The sequence below is a fragment of the Tenrec ecaudatus genome, chromosome 14 (assembly GCF_050624435.1).
Source record: "Tenrec ecaudatus isolate mTenEca1 chromosome 14, mTenEca1.hap1, whole genome shotgun sequence".
Classification (NCBI taxonomy): domain Eukaryota; kingdom Metazoa; phylum Chordata; class Mammalia; order Afrosoricida; family Tenrecidae; genus Tenrec; species Tenrec ecaudatus.
The window spans coordinates 55,693,177-55,714,745 of NC_134543.1; the positions used below are offsets into that span (position 1 = coordinate 55,693,177).

The window sequence follows — 21,569 nt, forward strand, 5'->3', positions numbered from 1 at the left end:
TCGTGTCACTTGATAAATAGGTCGAAGTAGAACACCGGAGTGAGAGATGTTGCCTCCAAAATCCGAAGTGGCCCACTAGGCATTGAGCCTCTTCTTTAGTCGTTGGGGGGTGCTAAATGCAATAGTTTATCTTTCATTTTAGTAGGAAGGAATATGTTAACATGCCCCACACCACTGGACCCCTAGAAATTTTACTGATGTGGAGGGTACCTGAAGCTTCCTTGGGTTAATTTCCCAACCTCTTGTATGCAGATATTGTACCAATGAATCTAGAGTCTTTGATACATCCTTAGTGGGTCCAATTAGCATAATGTCATCAATATAATGGACCAGTGTGACATTTTGTGGAATAGACAGGTGCTCAAGGTCCCTTTGGACTGAAATATGGCACAGGGCAGAAGAGTTGATGTACCCCTGGGGGGAGTTGTGAAAGGATATTGTTGCCCCTGCCAGGTGAAGGCAAGCTGCTTCTGGTTGTCCTTTGAGACTGGTATTGAGAAGAAGGCATTAGCCAAATCAATAGCTGCATACCAAGTACCAGGAGAAGTATTACTTTGCTCAAACAATGTAATCACATCTGGAACGGCAGCTGCAATTGGAGTCACCACCTGGTTAAGTTTATGATAATCCACTGTCATTCTCCAGGATCCATCTGTCTTCTTTACAGGCCAAATAGGTGAGTTAAATGGGGATGTAGTAGTAATCACCACCCCTGCATCTTTCAAGTCTTTGATGATGGCACTGATCTCTGCAATCCCTCCAGGAATGCGGTACTGCTTTTGGTTTATTATTTTCCTAGGTAATGGCAGTTCTAATGGTGTCCACTTGGCCTTTCCTACCATGATAGCCCTTATTCCACATTTCAGGGATCCAATATGGGGGTTCTGCCAGTTACTAAGTATGTCTATTCCAATGATGCATTCTGGAACTGGGAAAATAACCACAGGATGGGTCTGGGGGCCCACTGGGCCCACAGTGAGGCGTACCTGAGCTAAAACTCCATTGATAACTTGACCTCCATAATCCCTTACTCTGACTGGTGGGCCTTCGAAACATTTTGGGACTCCTGGAATTAGTGTCAGTTCTGAGCCAGTGTCTAGTAATCCCTGAAGAGTTTGATTATTTCCATTCCCCAATGATCAGTCACTCTTGTGAAAGGCCGCAGGTCCCTTTGGGGAAGGCTAGAAGACAGACTAACAGTATAGACCTTCAGTGATGTAGTAGGGTCGTCCTTCAAAGGGACCCGGCCTCCCCCTCATTCAAGGGACTGTGGGTCTGTAAACTGGTTCAGGTCTGGGAATTCATTGAGCGATTGTGACTGTCTTCTGCTGTTCACCTGATCTACCATTCTTTCGCCTGTATAGATCACGTAAATATTTAGTAGGTTTCCCATCTATTTCATTCCTAGGGACACCATGGCTAAGTAGCCAATGCCATAATTCCACATGAGACAGGTTGCTTTGATTACTACTGAAACCTTGTTGTCTATTATAACCACGCCCACCCTGTCTTTTGTTGATTCAGTGCTGACACCTGCCCTCTACCATCACGGGGACCAATCAGCCCCATTGTGGGCAAATGTTTGCTTGGGGAAGTGCCCACTGTTAATCCTGGTGCACATACAATAGCAATTACAGGAGTCTTAAGAGATGCTGGGGCCCACTTCACAACTTGTTCCTTATGGCTGTGGTGAAGGGTATGTCCTCAGGACACCCCCTTTTTGGTTCTATGGGAATATCCTGATAGATCCATTCCAACATACCAATTTCTCTAAGCTTTTGGATGTCTTCCTCTACAGTGTACCAAGGTAGGTCAGGTACTTCAAGTTGGTCCAATCTAGGCCATCTGGCAGTCCGTGCTTCATTGAACCAACCAAATAAAGACTTAGATCCTCTCTTAGCCTCTCTGACAGAGACACTGAAAGAAGAGTCTGTGTTTAGGGATCCCATATCCAGAAACGCAGACCGGTCTAATATTTATATTTCGTGCACCAGTATCCCACACCCTTAGTAACCATTCCCAGGGATATTCCCCAGGCTTCTGCGTGTACGTATTTGAAAACTTGAGCAGATCTTTATGAGTATAGCGTGCTTCTTGGGTAATCATCTCAACCTCACCTTTAGGAGCTTTCTGAGACTTAATTTTAGTGACAGGTCTAGTAGAAATAATGGGTGGTGAGGGTGTTTCCTGGGTGCTCTCAGCAATATCTTGTAAGGCATCTCCCTCAGGCAATGCTACTGATGCAGCCCCACCTGTCATATCAACTTGAATAGTTTGGCTAATCTGCTCAGGTGTGGATTGTGAACTAATACTTTCAGCTGGGAGGAGTGAATCCTATTGACTGGGTGAGTCAATTGTTTCTAAGGGCTCAATATCCTCCTCTTCTGGATCATCAGCCCATATGTTCCTATCCCATGTTTCAGGGTCCCAAATTTTCCCAATCAATGCCCTCACTGCTCTAATCTGCAATTCAGCTGCCGTTGTAATTCAGCCACTCGTATAATGAGACTCTGGACCTGGTTCTCAGCAATGTCAGCTCTTTTACTAGAGGAGAGAAGGCTCGCCTTTGTAGCACAGATGGAAGTTTTCAAATCTGTTAGTCTGCACCAGAGGCGTGCTTTTGAGGCTCTGAGCTCATTCCTCTCCTTAATCACACTTTCCATTGTAAGAAGGACCAGCCAACCAGCTTCCCTAGTGATAAGACTAGTCAGGCTGGAGAGCCAAGTTAAGATGCCCATATTTATGATTTTATTTCTCTAGAACCACTCCTGGTACCAAAATGTATTAGACAGGGTTCTCTAGAGAGATAAAACCAGATTGCTGATAATTTATATATATATAATTATCAGATATATATGTCATATAGATATATAACACAAGATATGAACTGTTAAATTATATACAGATAATTAAAAATGAACAATTAAATTATAAACAGATAGATATATAATATAAGAAATGAACAGTTAAATTATAAAGTAGTACAGAAAGAGACTTAAAAAAAGGTCTGATTGAGGTCATTGGGCCTGGAATGAGCACTGTTATAAAACAATGAGCACTGTTATAAAACAATAACGCAAAGTTTGCTATAAACAAAAATAAAATTGAATGAGACTTTCATGGTTGTCAGTTGTCTGAAGTCAAATGTCTCTTCTGATTATCATCTAAAAGAACTTACTTTGCAATTGTATTGTTTACTATTAAAATACTATTGATGGTAATGAATCGAAGGAACTTATATTTAGACAACCAGCTAATAAAGAATTCTGTTTTACTATGTAGATTACTTTTTTCTTCTCTTTCTTGTTAGTGCCGAAAACATTTGAAGAGTCGGCGATTAGTTAGTGCCAAACAGCTTGGTGTGGATAGAATTGTAGATTTTCAATTTGGAAGTGATAAAGCCGCTTATCACTTAATCATTGAGCTTTATGACAGGGTAAGTAAAATTTGGGGAGGGGAAGAATTGTTCATGTAATAGTGGAGTAGACATGGTGGGAATTATTCTTTTTCAAGGTCTGTTGACATAATCAGTTCCACACAAGTAAAATATACCCACTTCTCACTTCAACATCAGGCTTAGATTCCGAAGACTAGGTCATTAGTGAAATCAGTAGAATGCAAGAGTTGGGGGCTGTGTCTTGTTTTTAGTTCTCCTATCCCTCTCTCCCCGCTTCTAATCACAGGTGTTGGGTAGACCACCCCTTTCTCAGCACTGCAGAGTCTTTACTAGCCCTGGGTGGCGGCTGTGCTAGTCCTCCATGTACCCTGGCTCTGCAGCCCTGCATGCCTCCCTTCACTGGCTGACTTACCGGCCCATTGCGTACAACCTCCCCAGCACCTTTAGGCCCTCACATAACCTCCCCCTGCTCAACTGTGACCTCACATCTCACTGTTATCCCAAGTCCTTTGTTGGCTGACAAGGTGTGGATGAATAGGAAAAGGTGTTCCATGACTAGTTGGCTGCTGTCCCATGTGTGGCCCAGTCATCACCACAGTCTTCAGGATATTGTTCAGGGAGTTTCGTGGAAGGCAGCCTCACCCTTTATGGGGCCTGGGCCATCAGACATAGAATTTTTTCAAAGTTGTAAATGCTGATGTTGGATATGGAGATAATCACTAAGTGAGAAGTAGGTGTATAATCTTCTAATAGCAACCCTCACTTTATCTGTCAGAACTTGGGGTATAATCATTTAGAATAGCATTATGAATCTAGAAGATAAAGCTATGAAAGTTGAAGAAATTAGCTCATACTTAACATTTTGAAAGGCCCTCTAGTGGCATTATGGATTAGACTTTCAGCTGCTGAGCTCAAGGCTGGCATCTCAAGCCCACTAGCTGTTTCATGGGAGAAAAGGTTATCTGTTCCCATAAAGATTTAGTGTTCAAATCCCTATGAAGCAGTTCTACTCTGTCCTATAGGGTCACTATGGGTAGGACCCAACTTGATGGCCATGGTTTGGTTTTGGTTACATTTCAAGGAAGTCCTGGTTGTATTGTGGTTAAAGCACAGGCCTGTTAATCTTTTTGATGATTTAAAACCCGCATGTGCAATAAATAAGGTCATTGTGAATAATTTGTTGCAAGTGCAGATCCAGCCAATTTACAAGTGAGGGAAAATCTACATAACATGAGGGTAGGTAAGAGTTGTCAGGATTGTTTTAACCAGGAACAGTTTATGTATAGTTTTCTAGTCATTTTGTTAACATTGAAGGTAATCTGACTTTTTAACATAGCTGTTTTAAAAATTTCTTCACTGTCTTTGGCTTTTAATGGGCCTACAATAATGTGTTTAGGAGCAGTTTCTCCTAATGAGCCACAGTACATATAGACTTGCCTCATACAAATGTAACCAAAAACGCAGCTGATGGTCAGTCAGGTGTTAGTTGTACTTTTTGCAGTTTTTTTTTTTGTTGTTGCAGTTTTATAACTTAGTTTGATAATTAGCTATTGATTTCCATCCACATTTGTTTAATTGTCATAGTTCTATTAGTGACTGCTACAAACCACCAGACAATAGGTTTAATATTCTCAAGATTCCTTCATTATGTTTCAAATGTTGGGGCTCTAGAATGTACCTTATTTTACAGTGGGAAGATAAAAACAGACTGGCCAAATAGCATGCTGTTGAGATGTGACTCACATGCTCTTTTTGTTTTGCTACTTGAAGTTATGTTTCATTTTATTACAGGGGAACATTGTTCTTACAGATTATGAGTACCTAATTTTAAATATCCTAAGGTTTAGAACTGATGAGGCAGATGATGTTAAGTTTGCTGTTCGAGAACACTACCCAATTGATCATGCTAGAGCTGCCGAGCCTTTGCTTACCTTGGAAAGGTAAGGAATTTTATAATTTGATTTTATATTGTATTGAATTTTATTTTATATTATATTGTTTTATAATTTGATTTTATATTGTATTAAAAGGTAAAATAAGTCATATCAGAATAGTACTGTCCAAAAAGGATAGTTTTTTTATATGAATAATGTAATTCAGAATGCTTGAATTATATAAATGTATGGAAGCAATTAAACCTTAAATGTGGAAAAAAAAACAAACCGTAAATGTGATCAGCAAATGCATGCCTTTTACCACTAGATTTACGGACGTTATATTCCTATCTCTGGACAAACATCAAATTGACATGTGAATGACAGTGCTTTTTCTTTTAAAAAATACTTATACACTACTAACTTATAAATGAAACTATGTGATACTTGTATACAACATTTGAGATACTAGTTTCAAGGTATCGTAAGGGTCACCTGGGTAGGTCAGCATGACAGTCTCCACTACATTTTTTGTCTTTGCTTTCTAAGAATTTTTGGACTACATTTATATTTATTACTGAAGTAATGGTTTCATGAATGAAACCCTTTCACTGGGATTAATACTCAATATATGTTTGTGTCAAATCGATCCATATTAAAAAAATCTGTAGAGATAGGTAAACCTCACAGATTAGAAGTCTTAGAAGAAATTAATTTGGATATATGTTTGTCTTGATAAATGGATAACAGCATAAATGGTAGGAAGTAAATGTAAATGGATTCTGTAATTTTTGTTGAGGAAACCAAAATGCGTCAAAACGACTTGTCCCATAAATCTAGTGTTAAAAACTGTATTTGAGTTACTTCCGACATTAATTTTGATGTCCTGGATAAGTGAGAAGAGTTAATATGGGATTTCCTATGGACGTTAGAATTCTTTGGGAAGATGGGTTGATATTTTGGACAAAGCTCAAGGAAGCTAAAAATTCTAAGAAAAGGGAGTAAGGTTAGAATAGGTGATGTTTGTAGCTGTATAACTGTTTGGAAGAGTTTGTTGACTAACATATAGCAGTAGTTCTTAAAGTTTTGTCTCTCAGAATCCCTTGGAGACTCAAAATGTATTGCTACTCGGGTTCCAGTTCATACATGCATACATTTATTTCACATAGAACATCTGTGAACGTGCCTCTGACAAGTGAAGGCTACTGACAAATGTTCTCAGTTGACTTAGCTCCTAAGTTATCTTAGATTCCAAGTCTCCTTGGAATTCCTCTATAGAAAGTCCAATCAAAATAGAGGCTTCTGAGGTCATCTGCTTGGGCAGTCAGGAAACAGCATGAAGGCCTACATGTGACCTCCTTCAGCTCCCAAGGCTGTTTGCCACAAACCAGACATGCCTCCTCCCTCTATCCTTTTCATTTTATTCTGACACCAGTCTCCTCTCCCACAACTTTCTACTTTTTCAGCTGGGTTCGATCATTTATTGCAGTGGCCTAACAAAGCTCACAGATGATATGATTATGGGGTTTAAATAGATAAGTTAACAGGTTACAATTCGGGTGAGAAATACTCAGGTTATGGTTGCTCAGTCAGGACAGTGTCTTCTCTGCTGTTCCCCCAGGCAGGTCTCATTGGCCCTTAGCCACTTGGCCTGCCCTCTGTCCTGCTCGGGCAATGGTAAAAAGCTTTTGTAGGGCTCCCAAAATTACCCAGAGGGGATGCTACTCTGCTATAGCCTCAATCCAAAAGCATTCAGCTTCAGATCTGTGGGGTAGCAAACCTAGCTCCCCAATTAAGTGCCCGCAAGCACCAACTCCACAAGCCGGCTGGCTGCCCCAAAACATTGAGCTTCATTTGCTCTGTGGGCCGGCAAGTCCACTGCTTGTCTCATGATCTGGTTCCTAGTTCTGATGTTGCTACTCTTCTGCCACTTGGTGTCGCAGCTTTCTCCTGATCAAGGAGGATCAGTGTGCAGGAATCTCAGGTTTCATGGAGGCCTCTTCTCATGCTGGTAGTGAGATCTGTCCTTCCTGAATCTGAGATAGCTAATTTTATCCCAGAAGGATGGCAATCACAATGAACCCTGTTACCAATCACTCACAACTGAATCATATCATTCAGTATTCTTCTGGCATCTTCTTTTACCTAGAATTATCAGGCAAAGGAAGGTCATTTGGTGAAAATAAGAAAGAATGTGAAAAGAAAACTTTTTAAAACCAAACTCACTGCCATCAAGTCAATGATGATTCATGGAGAAAAGAGCCATATCAAATAATTCAGTATGTTGTAGCCAGTTAAATTCAAAGCTGATAGGTCAGCTCAGAAGATTATGGCTATGTTTGGGATTCCAAAGGTATAAACTTGGTACATTTTCCCAAAGGACACAGAACAGTCATGGGAGCTAAATAAGAAGAAATTTAAAACTGCATTGGTGAGAAAAGGGTCAGGAAAGTTGTGCTGAGGGTTTTCTCTCTCCTCATTACAATGCCCCTAGTTCTTTGAGAATTACCAGGGCTGTGGCTCAAGAATTCCATGGAACACCTTACTCAATTCACCCTACACCCCTGATTTTGCCCCTTCAGATGTCTTTTTGATCCCCAAACACCAATGATTTGAGTCACTCCAGGATGCTACACTATTGTTTTGATGTGTGAATTTAGGGGCACAGAACTCTGCAGAAGTAGGGATAGAGAATTGAGAACATCACCTTCAGAAATGGGTAACCCTAACTAGCCTGTGTGATCATGAGGTGTCAATGGAAAGAGGTATCACAAGGTCAAAAAGTACGCATCCAAATTGATATGAAGGGGACTGGATGTAGTAGAGACCCAAAGTCTACCAGCAAGACAACTGGACAGTTCCTTTTAGTAGAGTCTCATGGAATGGAGGGTAAATCCAGGGTACAGTGTGGCATTGATGAACCACACAACCATCTCCCCTTGCTATTGTGACCTGTATGTGGCACATACACATCAGTGGTCATGTTAGACTTGCGTATGTTCATTTGTTTACCTAAGATCGTTCAGTACATGACAGGATAGCTAACCCCTCAGAGGCACTGAAAGGAGTAACAGTTCCCAGAGGGTATGGGAAGGGCGAGGGTCGGGAAAGAGTGGAGCGGAGAGCTTTGCTGGTTGTATAACCCCACTTGATGGGATTGAACCACAGCACTGTATGGGAAGGCAAGGGCTGTATTGGAAGGAGTAAGATAGGACAAAAATATATTATTGAGGGTGTGGGAGGGGGGGGGGAGGAAATGAGTGGATACCAAGAGCTCAAGTAGAAATAAAATGTTTTGAAAATGATGATGGCAACATATGTACAAATGTGGTGGACACAATGGATGTGTGTATGGATTGTGATAAGATCTGTAAGAGCCTCCAATAATATGATTTAAAAAATAAATATTATCAAAGAAGAAATGTAAAGAAACAGCTTCACACTTTCATATTTTTGATTAATAAGGGTTTGTTTCTATTATGTAAAATGCCTCATTCATGTGACTTACACATGAACAAATTAAAGATAAGCAAAATGGCACTGTTGAAAAAATATTAATTTTTTAAAAACTAGATTCATGTTCTAGTAATGTCAGGAACTGGTTAACCTTAAAGTACCATATGTACTCAAGTATAAGCTGACCCAATTACCAGCTGAGGCACCTAATTTTACCACAGAAACTGCATTAAAAATGTGCTTAAAACTTGGCTTTTTCAGGAGTATATATGGTATTTAACACTGTGCTCTTTTTCACATTGGCAAAATGATCCCTTATTATGTTTCAAAGTATTGTGAGGCTTGGGTAAATTGATGCTTATGAAAATATGATGAATATTGCTATAAGGTTTGTGTAATGAAGATATATTTGTTACACATAACGTGTGTTAATTTCATAGACTGGCCGAGATACTGTCTGCTGCACCTAAGGGAGAGCTACTGAAGAGAGTTCTTAATCCTTTACTTCGTGAGTAATTTTACATTTGGCAAAATGACTTGTTTGCAAGATAATATAGATTTCAGGAATATGTTTAAATCTTTTTATTTTTCTTGTAGAAAAGTTTGGAGTTTAAAATGACTATTTAAATAATAGTTTATTTTTGATAAAAAATAGTTTATTATGTCAAAGTTTGGCATTGTTAAAAAAGATTTAGTTAAAAGCAATATTGAGCAAACTGAGTGTGTCTTGTTTAGCACTTTACCAGCTGTAGCTGTCTAAGAAATCAGTATTTCTAATATCTCCAGATGAACCTTTGGTTTATTATCCATTTCACTGGGTCTTTTTTTTTATTGGGCAGCTCTTAGTACATCCCAGTGGCTGCCAATCCCATTGTTAACCAGAGTAAAGATGAACTATTATACTTGAGATCATCACTGTGTAGGAAACATGAAAAAGATAGTGGGAAGCATATTCTTTTGATTACTGAGCATTCGGAAATTAATTTTCCTCTCTGAAATTAGAATGCACAGCAAGTTATTTTTGAACTTTGCAACTCTTAATATAGTGTGCTTAAAATTTGTAAATCTGAATTAAGTCAAAATCTCACCATGGAAGAGTCCTGTAACTTTTGAAACCCAGTAATTTAAGTCCTCCATTTTTTTTCTTTAAAAATAGTTTTGTCTTGCAGCTGTGTCAAATTCAGTGCCTGCCTCACCCATGGCTGCTACAGAGACACTGTAACTCATGGGCCCTGTTCCTCTGGTGAGCCTCAGGGATACATTTTGTTACAGACATTAAAAGTTAGAAGAAAAAAAGTTTTGTCTATTTTAGGTGCTTTTCATTTTCTTACCAGCTCTAGGATCAGTTTATTTATTTTGACAAGAAAGCCTGCTAGGATTATGATAGAGATTATGTGCTATATGTAGATTAATTTGGGAAAAAATACCTTTTAAGCTATTTTGAATCTTTTATTCCATGCACAGGAAATATTCTATTAGACCTTTCATTTTTCCCAGCAATACTTTTGTAGTTTCCAAGGTATAAATCTATTACTACATTTGGCAAATTCATTGCTAAATAATTTTATTCTTTTTTTATGCCAGTATGAATGAAATTCTTTCCTTAAATTCCATTTTTGTATAGAAATGCAATTGTTTTTGTGTATAGGCTTTTTTTTAAATTATGCAAACTTGCCAAATGCTGTTTTATTAATTTCTTAGAAGTTTCTAGTGTATTACTCATGTTGTCTCTGGATAAAAATGTCTTCTTTGTTCCTTTTGAATCTGAATGCTTTTATTTTTCTTTTTGCTTTGTTACACTAATTAAAACCTTCAATACAATTTTGAATGATAGTAACAACAATGAACATTCTTACCTCATTCCTGATCTTAGAGGAAAACTATTCAATAAAAGTATTTCACCATTAAGTATGATGTTAGCTGTAGATTGTATTATTATTTTAAAATCTATATTATTTATATATTTATAAATATATAAATTTATATGTATCATATAATCAGTTTGAGGAAATCCTGTATTCTACTTCACTTAAAGTTGAATTCTGTCAAATGATTTTTCTGTAATACTTGAAAGGTCATGTGGCTTTTGTCCTTTATTTCTATCAGTAGGGTATAGTCATTGACATTTGGATGTTGAACCTTGTATTCCTGGGATAAATCTATCCTTTGGTCATAGTCTTTAATTCCATTAAATTCTTACAATTTTTTCACTAACTTCTACAAGTTGATTGTAACTTCACATTTCTACATATACTTGAATTGTCATTTCTAATGACATTTCAGGATAGTATATACACTGTTACTTTCATTATTAAATAAATTTCATTGATAAATAAATTTGCTATACTTTGAATGCTAACTTTTATAGAAAACTTATTATTCTCTGCTTTTATAGCTTATGGGCCAGCTCTTATTGAGCACTGTCTAATAGAAAATGGATTCTCTGGGAATGTCAAAGTGGGTGAAAAATTTGAAAGTAAAGGTATGTCTGCACAGTTTAATTTTTGTCTTTTTATTTTTTAAAAACCTGTTTAAAAAAACTAGTGGAAAAGTGGGGGAAAAGGGGAAGAAGGGGGAACCAAGCACAATGATCTACTCACAACCCACCCCCCACCTGAGGGGGATGAACAATAGAAACATGGGTGAAGGGAGACAGCGGTCAGTGTAAGATTTAAAATAATTTATCATTTATCAAGGGGTTCCAAGGGTGGGAAGGGGGAAGGGAGGAAAAAAAGAAGAGCTGCTACCAAGGGTTCAACTATAAAGTAGATGTTTAGAAAATGATGATGGCAACATATATACAAATGTGCTCGATACAATTGATATATGGAATGTTATAAGAGCAAGAGCCCCCAATGAAATGATTAAAAATAGCTAAATAAAATATAAAACCAAACCAACTATAAAATTTATTTCTGGAAATGTATTGAGTAGGCAGATAGTTCTAATCTTTAAAAAATTGATGCCCAAGGGCTTAAGTGGAGAGCGAATGCTTTGAAAATGATGAGGACAATGAATTTACAGATGTGCTTTACATAATTGATGTATGTGTGGATTGTGATAAGAGTTGTATGAGCCCCTAATAAAACGTTTTTTAAAAAATTGATCCATAAATGTCTGTTACATAAATAAAAGCCAATGTTTTAGATTATATGCTATACTAATTCAATGCAGCCCTAATGAAAATGCCAACATATACTGTTTTGTTTGTTTAATAAAATTATTTTTATATATAAACAAAATGTGAAAATTTTCACAAAAACTCTGAAAAATAATAGTAGTGATGGGAAATAATTTGCTCACAGATTAAAATGCACTATGAAGCTGCACTAATTAAAATAGTGTTATTTTAGAAAATGAATAGAATAAAGAATCCAGGAACTGGTCCACTTATATATAAGGATTTGATACAGAACCATGGTGCCTTTTATGTCACAGAAAGAAAGATGATCCAATAAAAGCTATTGGGACAAAAGTCTAGCCAAATTATATCCCTATTTACGTATGCTGATAACAAACATGAAATGACTGATTTTCGTTAAAACTTATTTCATAAGTACTTCTGATTCTCTACCTAGTTGGTTAAAAGTACCTAGTTGATTTCTTGATTAATATTCCTTTATTTTTCCATTAGATATTGAAAAAGTACTTGTTTGTCTAAAGAAAGCAGAAGACTATATGCAAACAACATTCAACTTCAGTGGCAAGGTAGCACCACTTATATTTATTATGGTTCAGTGTATTTAGACCTCCAGAATTTAAATATTCCTTTAAAAGGTTACTGTAATTTAGAATATTAAAATCTATTACATGATTATAATAGTGTTTTTTATTTCCATTAGTTTATCATTTTAAAAATTGTTGTTGTAGTTAAGTACCATTGAGTCAGTTCCAACTCATAGCAACACTATATACAACAGAATAAAGCTGCCCAGTCCAGTGCCACCTTCAAATTCTGATGTTTGAGTTCATTGTGGCCAACACTCTCTTGATCCATCTTGTCAGAGGCCGTCCCCTTTTTGCTGCCCTTCCATTTTACTAAGCATGTTATGTCCTTCTCTAGGGATTGGTTTCTCTGGATACCTTGTCCAAAGTATATGAGATGAAGTCTAGCCAGTATGCTCCTTATACTTCACTCTAAGGAGCCTTCTTGCTGTACTTCTTCCAAGGCAGGTCTGCTCATGCTTTTGGCAGTCCATGACTTTGTATATTGTTTACCAACACTGTAGTTCAAACACATCAATTCTTCTTTGTTTTTTCTTATTCAATAGCCAGTTTTCACATGCCTATGAGGCAATTGAAAATACTATGGCTTGGGTCAGGCATACTTTAGTATGTAATATCCTTGCTTTTCAACACTTTAAAGATGTTTTATCCAGCAGATTTACCTAATACATAGCTAAGGTTGTTAATAAGCCTCCCTTCAGTCCTGATGCCACATTCTTGATGTCATCCAGCTGCTCTGATGATTTGTTCAGCATACAGATTCAGTAACTGTGGTGAGAGGACACAAGTCTGACACACACCTTTCTTGATTTTAAACTGTGCAGCATTCCCTTCACCATTTATACAACTGACACTTGGCCCATGTGCAAGTTCCACATGAGCACAATGAAGGGCCCAGGAATTCCCATTCTTCTTGAGGTTATCCATAATTTGTTATACACACAGTCGAATGATTTGGCATAATTAGTAAAACACAAGTAAACATCTTTCTGGTATTCTCTGATTTTAGCCAAAATCCATCTGACATCAGCAATGATATCTCTTGCTCCATGTCCTTTTCTGAATCCAGCCTGAACTTCAGGCAGCTTCCTGTCAATGTGGTGCTGCAGCTGATGTTAGATGATCTTCAGCAAAATTTCACTTGCATGTGCTATCAATGATGTTGTTACATCATTTGTGTTCTGTTGGGTCACCTTCCTTTGGAATGGATACAAATATGGATCACTTCCGGTTGCTTGGCTAAGTAGTTGTCTTCCAAATTTTCTGGCATAAACAAATGAGTGCTTCATCTGCTTGTTGAAACAATTCAGTTGTTATTCCATCAATTCTTGGAGCCTTATTTTTGGCTAATTCTTTCAGTGTAGGTTGGACTTCTTCCTTTGGTACCAATGATTCTTGGCATCTGTACTTGAGATGTTCTCAAAATTTTGTGTGGTATATACCCAAGTTGATATTTTGACTCTTGTGGACTTGTTTATATTTTCGTCAATTTCATCCTGAACTTATAAGGGTAATTGATGGTCTGTTCCACAGTCGACCCCTAGCCTGTTTTTAGCTGCTGATATTTAGCATCTCCATCCTCCCTTCCCACAGATGTAGTCAATTTTATTTCTGTGTATTTCATCTGGAGATGTCCATGTGTGTAATCGCTTTTTGTGTTATTAAAAAAAAGGTATTTGCGATCTACCTATAACCCCCTCCTGGGGGATGGACAACAGAAAAGTGGGGGAAGGGAGACATCAATCAGTGTAATACATGAAAAAAATAATTTCTACATTATCAAGGGTTTATGGGAGAGAGAGGGGAGGGGAGGGAGGGAAGGAAAAAAATGAAAGCTGATACCAAGGGCTCAAGTAGAAAGATGTTTTGAATATGATGATGGCAACAAATGCACAAATGTGTTTGACACGATGGATGGATGTATGGATTGTGATAAGAGTTGTATGAGCCCCCAATAAAATGATTTTATAAAAAGGTATTTGTGATGAAGAAATTGTTGGTCCTCTAAAATTCTATCTTGGCCTCTAGCTTCTTTCTGTCACCAGGACCGTATTTTCTAACTATTCTTTCCTCTTTGTTTACAATTTTTGCCTTCCAATCAGCAATAGTTATCAATGCATCTTGGCAGCATGCTTATTCAATTTCAGACTGAAGACATGATACAAATTCTTCTATTTCAATTTTTAAGTTTATATATATATATTTTTAGTGAGTGAGTGAGTTAGAGTTAGTGAGAGAATGAGTGAGTGAGTGAGAGAGTGGGTGAGTGAGAGTGAGTGAGTGAGAGTGAGTGAGTGAGAGTGAGTGGGTGAGAGAGTGGATGAGAGTTAATGAGTGAGAGTGAGTGAGTGAGAGTAAGAGTTGAGTGAGTGAGTTAGTGAGAGTAGTTAGTGAGAGTGAGTTAGTGAGAGTGAGTGAGTTAGTGAGAGTGAGTGAGTTAGTGAGTGAGAGTGAGAGAATGAGTGAGTGGGTGAGAGAGTGAGTGAGTAAGAGAGTGAGTTAATGAGAGAGTGAGTGAGTGAGAGTGAGTCTTAAGTTTATATTTTATAAAAAGTACTGTGACAAGATAATTTTGCTACAGCAAAATTGAGGAATTTAAAAATAATTCTTGGGTTACTTTTAAGTAGAGAAGCACATTTTAATTTGCGGACACTTTTCAAAGCTTTAGTGATTTATATTCCTCTAAAGTGTAAACAAAGGAGCCCTGCTGGTGTGGTAGGTACACTATGGGCTGCTAACTACAAGGTCAGCAATTCAAACCCACCATCTGTTCCTTGGTAAGGCATGTGAGGCTTTCTGCTCCCAAAAGGATTTATAGACTCCGAAACCTGTGGATAGTTTCTGTCCCGTTGGGTTGCTATGAGTCACTGTTGACTCGATGGCAGTGATTATTTTGAGTTTTAATAGGTAAATGTTCTCTAAATTACCTCATATCTTACTTTGGTATACAACATTATAATTGGGGGGCAGAGGTTCTGATTAATTATAGCTAAATTTAGTCCTAATATGCTCAGTTTTAAAAGTGAATTAAAATTTCTTTCAACAAAATGAAAGATTTTGTTGAAGATTTACATTTTTGCTAATTAAAGTAAAAATGCTTTTGGCTTTTTAACAATTTCATTTGTAAAACAATTTAAAAAGAAAGGAAACTGATCCCCACATTGATATAAAAAGAAAAATATATTTTTTGCAGATCATATAAAAATAGAGAATATGTATGAACTGTGATAAGAGTTGTATGAGCCCCTAATAAATTGTTAAAAAAAATAGAGAAAAAGCAAAAGCACATATTTAATACTGCTACTTTATCAAATCACCAGATTTCATTTTCTTTATTCCTTTTTTCCCCTTCTCTCTAAATAAGCTGGTATTTTGTAACATTACTCACTGTCAGGGGAGCCAGCTCCTAACAAATAATCACGGGTCTGGTAGGTGCAATTGTACAGCTATAATATATAAAGATGATAGTAAAGTCATAGAGAATAAGAGAGATAGGAGAGAGAGTAAAATAAACAAGTTAGACACATTTCATGGTAGCATGCTCACCTCAGCCTTTCTTGATGGTTCACGTGTAGGTGCGGAAGGAGGAGAGCGATTTATTTCTAACGATGGGTTATATATCTTTTGGGGGCATGCAAGCCCCCTGATTATAGGTGACCTGCATCACAGGAATGGGTTGTACCATAGGCAATACAGCAAAGGGAGGGAGACAATCTAGGGGTGTACACTCTATAGGAAGAGGAGTGATTAAGCCATTAAGGGTACACATGTGACAAGATGGGAGGATCCTAGATTCATGATGGCGCCCTGACCTTGATTGACCTTGAATTGGTGGTTTGATTTATTCTGAGCCCTTCAGGGAAAGCAATCCACTGTCCTTAACAGGGAGTGAGCCCCACCTATGAACAATCAGGTCTGCTTGCTCTGGATGGCTGATGCCTTCAGAGAGATAACTTGACAATCACTTACCATTTGCAAGTAGTGTCCTAGGTCTGATATATATATAAAGGCCTTTTTAGTTCCCACAACTCGCCAAGTCTTTAGAAAAATCATGAAAAGGAAGGGATACAATCAGTAGATACAACTGACCTTTTCCTAGAATAATTTCATAAATTGAGCTAATAAAATTTATATCAGTAGTGGAAAGTAAATCTTTGTTAATTAAATATAAAAATAAATATTAATGTTGGATTTTTATAGGGCTATATCATTCAGAAGAGAGAAATAAAACCAAGCCTGGAGATAGATAAACCAGCAGAAGACATACTTACGTAAGGATGCAAGCATGGATCAATTTGATTTGAATCCTTGTTGTGTTATTGAATATAATATAATAAATATGTTTTACAGGTACGAGGAATTTCATCCTTTCCTATTTTCTCAGCATTCACAATGTCCATATATAGAATTTGAATCATTTGACAAGGTGGGTTTTCTTCTTTGACTAGTTCATTATATTTTAAGTTTTAAAAATTAATATAAATTGGCTTTGATTGAAAAATTAAAAATGTTTTTGCTTAAATTTACCATCACTAGTGCTCAGTAGAAAGTAAATGTTTAGAAAATAATGATGGCGACATATGTATAAATATGCTTGATATAATTGATATATGGATTGTTATAAGAACTATGAGCCCCCAATAAAATGATCTTTTAATTAAAAGAAAGCAAAAAACACAAAAAATTTAAAAACAAGGGATATGAATAAAAAAATTTATAGTCACCATAAGTGGGAATGAAAGATGAAAGTGGCAGAAGTCGGCCAAGAGCAAGGCAGCGGCGTCGGCAGCTGCCTCGGAGCGGATCCGGGCCCGAGGAAGGGCGACCGGGTCATCGCCCCCAAGAAGGCGCGCGTGGTGCAGCAGCGGAAGCTCAAGAAGGACCTGGAGGTTGGCATCCGGAAAAAGATGCAACATGACGTCATGATGAAGGCCAACAGCAGTCTGCCCAAGAAGCTGGCACTGCTGAAGGCCCCCAGAAAGAAGGGCGTAGCCTCTGCCAAGTAGACCTCCTAAAGGCCTCCCCCCACTGTGAGGAGGAGGAGGGACCCGGCTCCCAGGATTGACGGCGCTTGACTTCAGTGAGGGCCCAGCCTACAAGCCAATGGCCAGCAGGTCCAGGTGCCGAGGCCCAGAACCCAGGGACACCTAGGCAAGGGCTTTTGCCACCGCTGTCCCCAGGCCCCATCTCTGCTGCTTCCACCCCGAGCAATAAAACAGGCTTTGTTGTCAAAAAAAAAAAGAAAGAAAGATGAAAGTAATACAGATCTAGCAGTTGGAAACTGATTTGCTGTCACTTTGTTCCAAGATAGAGCCAAAGATTTTAAACTTAGTGATTTCTTTTTTCATTCTTGTTTTGTTATTCATTTTATAGGGGGCTCTTAAAGCTCTCATAACATTCCATACATCTGTTGTATCAAGCATATTTGTACATATGTTGCCATTGTCATTTCTAAAACATTTTCTACTTGAGCCCTTGGTGTAAGTTCCTTTTTTTCCCCCTCCCTCCCTCTTTATTTTTCATTCTCGATAACAGTATAGTTGTCTATACATTTAATGGATATTTTCAGGTTCTTTTAATTAGTGATATGACACAAGACATAAAATTCTGAGTTTAAAAATTGTAGTAGCGACTGTTTCTTTTAGTTAGTTATGTTTGTGTTTTTTATTTGATATGTTTTGTTTTAATAAGGCTGTAGATGAATTTTATTCCAAGATAGAAGGCCAGAAGATAGACTTAAAAGCTTTACAGCAGGTAAAACATTTATATTAAACTAATTATCATTTATGTGGTTTAATAAGTTGGTTATGCTTTCATGTAGGAATGTACAAATATTTGAGTGAATATCCAGGGGGTTGGGGAAGGAGTGGGAACTCATGGTTGAAAGTATATCTTTATTCGGTCTGTCAGTGTATCAGTTATTCTCTGATAAGAGAAAAGCAAAAGACAGTGGGAAATGAGATCTGTTACTGATGCATACACTTAAGGGTACTATGAGCTGACGTTAACCTGATGGCAGTGGGTTTATGATTTATAAAACTTTTCAAAATACTACAACCTGTGTGCCTAAATAGTTCTGTTTTGGGGAGATTTAAATAAGCCAGAAGAGGGTGGGAGGTAGTTTTTTTTTTCTTTCGATACAAATAATGTATTTATAATTAAGCGAAGTTAAACTGTGTTTACATTTTACATTTAGCTGTGCATTAGAACATTTGCTGTGGAACATTTTTAGAGATGAGAGTAGCCATTCTTGATTTAAAAGGATTTTTTTTCAAAAACCATCGTAGTATAATTCTTAAAAATCTGTGTTGGAAAAGTTAAAAATTAAGGTGTTATTTCTGGGGAGTTATTTCCTCTCACTAGTCTATTTAAAAAAATCCTTTTATTAGGGACTCATACAACTCTTATCACAATCCATACATCGATTGTGTAAAGCACATTTGTGCATTCATTGCCCTCATCATTCTCAAAACATTTGCTCTCTACTTAAGCCCCTGGCATCAGCTCCTCATTTTTTCCCTCCCTCCCTGCTCCCCCTTCCTCATGAACCCTAGATAATTTTTTAAGTTATTTTTTAAAATAATTTTATTGGGGCTTATACAATTCTTATCATAATCCATACATACATCAATTGAGTAAAAGCATCCTTATACATTTTTTGCCCTCATCATTCTCAAATTCGCCTTCCGCTTGGGCTACTGGAATCAGCTCATTTTCCTTTTTTATCCTCCCCCTCCTCCCAGCTCCCCCCTCCCTCATGAACTCTTAATGATTTAAAAATTATTATCTTAAACTGCCCGGCATCTCCCTTCACTCACTTTCCTGTTGCCCATCCCCCAGAAAGGAGGTTATTTGTAGATCCCCGAGATTGGTTCCCCCTTTCTACCCCTCCTTCCCTCCATGTATAGCCACTCTCACTGCTGGTCCTGAGGGTTTCATCTGTCCTAGATTCTCTGTGTTTCCAGATCCCAACTGTACGGCTGTGCATCCTCTGGTCTAACCAGGTTTGCAAGGTAGAATTGGGATCATGATAGTTGGGGGAATAATTTGTAAATTATTACTTTGTCATATCTTGCACTGTCTGGCTAACCTATTTTTAAAAACTAATCAACACGTAATATTAGTAGTAAAAAATACATAACTAGTATTTGAGTCCCATGTTTTTATGCACATCAGAATATATGTGAGGGGGAAAATATATGTGGGTTATTTTGGTATCATTGTTGGTTCTTTTGCAGTCACCATTCTAAATAGTTCATAGTAATTTCATCCAGCCTTCCTCGGCTCAGTGATAGGTGATGCTGGTATTAGTTTTAGCAAATGTACCACCAGATTAATAGTGTAAATTATGTGTGATTAAATACAGGTCAATAATTACCATAAGCTTTTGTGTTATTTAGGAAGAAGGATAGTCTGTAAAACACCTGAAATAATGCTGAGAAAATTTTAAAAAATAGTAAAATAAAAAGATTCTATTGTGGCTAATGCATGCATTCCAGGAGCACTACCCACCCCATCTTTACATACATGCCAAGACGAAATAAATGTCTTGAATTCTATCTATTTGACTAATGCAAAGACGTTAGGGATGCCTGTCGTATATACAAAATGACCAGTAAATCAAAATCCTCACATAGGCAGTGGTAAAGTGGGTGGACATGAGGTAGCTTTGGAGAATCCAACCCTTGAATAGTCAGGATAAGCGTATGTGGTGGCATATGGAGAGCTTGTGCTCGTTGGATGATAGTATTGAGGGACAGAGTTGGAGGTAGTTGTTTCAGAAGGTAAAATAGAGGTATTGGAAGTCGGAGCCTAATTTTTTAATTGTCTTTTGTCAATAAAGGAAAAACAAGCATTGAAGAAATTAGATAACGTCCGAAAAGATCATGAAAACCGGTTAGAAGCTCTTCAGCAGGCTCAGGTATTATGTTTAGATTTTTCAGATACTTTTTCAAAAACTGATAAAATAGGAAGTTTAATAGCGCTATTGTAATGTGTTTTTTATTTCTTAAGGAAATAGATAAACTTAAAGGAGAACTGATAGAGATGAACCTGCCAATTGTTGACCGAGCCATTCAGGTCGTCCGAAGTGCTTTGGCCAACCAGATAGACTGGACAGAGATCGGCTTGATTGTGAAAGAAGCTCAAGCTCAAGGAGACCCTGTTGCAAGTGCGATCAAAGAACTGAAACTCCAGACAAATCACGTGACGATGCTGCTGAGGTCAGTTTGACTCTCGCTTTCCGTTGTCCTACTACTTAATTGTTGGCTGTATTCATTTAAATTTGTTTTCCCTGATTTTCAAGCTTTTGAAGCTAATGGAAAGAAATTTACATTAAAATAATTTATTGTAAATCATGTTTGCTTTCATTTAGGAAAAAAAATTGAAAATAAAAATTGTCATTGACTCTAGTGAAATACTGTTGAATATTTTTAATAGAAATCCATACTTGTTGTCAGAGGAGGAAGATAATGATATTGATGATGGCATCGGTGCTGAGAAGAATGACACGGAACTGCTAAAGGGAAAAAGGCAAAAGCAAAGGAATAAGCAGTTGCAGAAGCCTCAGAAAAACAGGCCCTTGCTTGTTGATGTTGACCTCAGCCTGTCAGCACACGCCAATGCCAAAAAGTAAGCCATTCCAGTACAAATTCTAGGTAAAGTGTTAAGGTAATATGGTGTGTTACGAAGAATTTATATTTCGCCTGTATGTACTTCTTAGTTGCAGTACTGTTTTGTATGTAGTTTTTGTGCGTTACCTGTGTCATACAAAAACAGATAAAATGTATTGTGACTTAAGGATATAATTTGAAATAGCAGAACATTCATGCATACTAAATATTTCTTAAAATTTAAAAGAAATATGTTTTTCAAGGTATTATGATCATAAGAGATATGCTGCCAAGAAAACACAGAAGACTGTTGAAGCTGCTGAGAAGGTACTTAGGTTTCTCAGAATGAAAATTAATTTTCCCTGGTTTAATTTCCTGGCCTAAGTTATATCTTCAATCTAAATTGATTGTCTAATTCAGAAATTCTTTCAAACTTAGTTCCAGTTTCTTTTTCTTCTTTAAACCACCTTCTCCGGTCTTTCCTTCTCAGTGAATACCAGAAAC

At 37.4% G+C, this 21,569-nt stretch overlaps 1 protein-coding gene and 1 pseudogene across 2 annotated transcripts in view; both read left to right on the forward strand.

Moving 5' to 3' along the window:
• NEMF (nuclear export mediator factor) overlaps positions 1-21,569 on the forward strand; it is a 65,998-nt gene that overhangs the window by 7,553 nt on the left and 36,876 nt on the right. For both annotated transcript variants that reach the window (XM_075531170.1, XM_075531171.1), the window contains 12 exons: positions 3,311-3,436; positions 5,189-5,337; positions 9,168-9,235; positions 11,123-11,209; positions 12,362-12,435; positions 16,654-16,724; positions 16,804-16,879; positions 18,145-18,207; positions 20,297-20,374; positions 20,467-20,675; positions 20,893-21,084; positions 21,329-21,392. In XM_075531170.1, the coding sequence (XP_075387285.1) occupies positions 3,311-3,436; positions 5,189-5,337; positions 9,168-9,235; positions 11,123-11,209; positions 12,362-12,435; positions 16,654-16,724; positions 16,804-16,879; positions 18,145-18,207; positions 20,297-20,374; positions 20,467-20,675; positions 20,893-21,084; positions 21,329-21,392 (1,257 nt within the window). The remainder of the gene's footprint in view (positions 1-3,310; positions 3,437-5,188; positions 5,338-9,167; positions 9,236-11,122; positions 11,210-12,361; positions 12,436-16,653; positions 16,725-16,803; positions 16,880-18,144; positions 18,208-20,296; positions 20,375-20,466; positions 20,676-20,892; positions 21,085-21,328; positions 21,393-21,569) is intronic.
• On the forward strand, positions 9,892-10,005 carry LOC142427106 (small nucleolar RNA SNORA5; annotated as a pseudogene).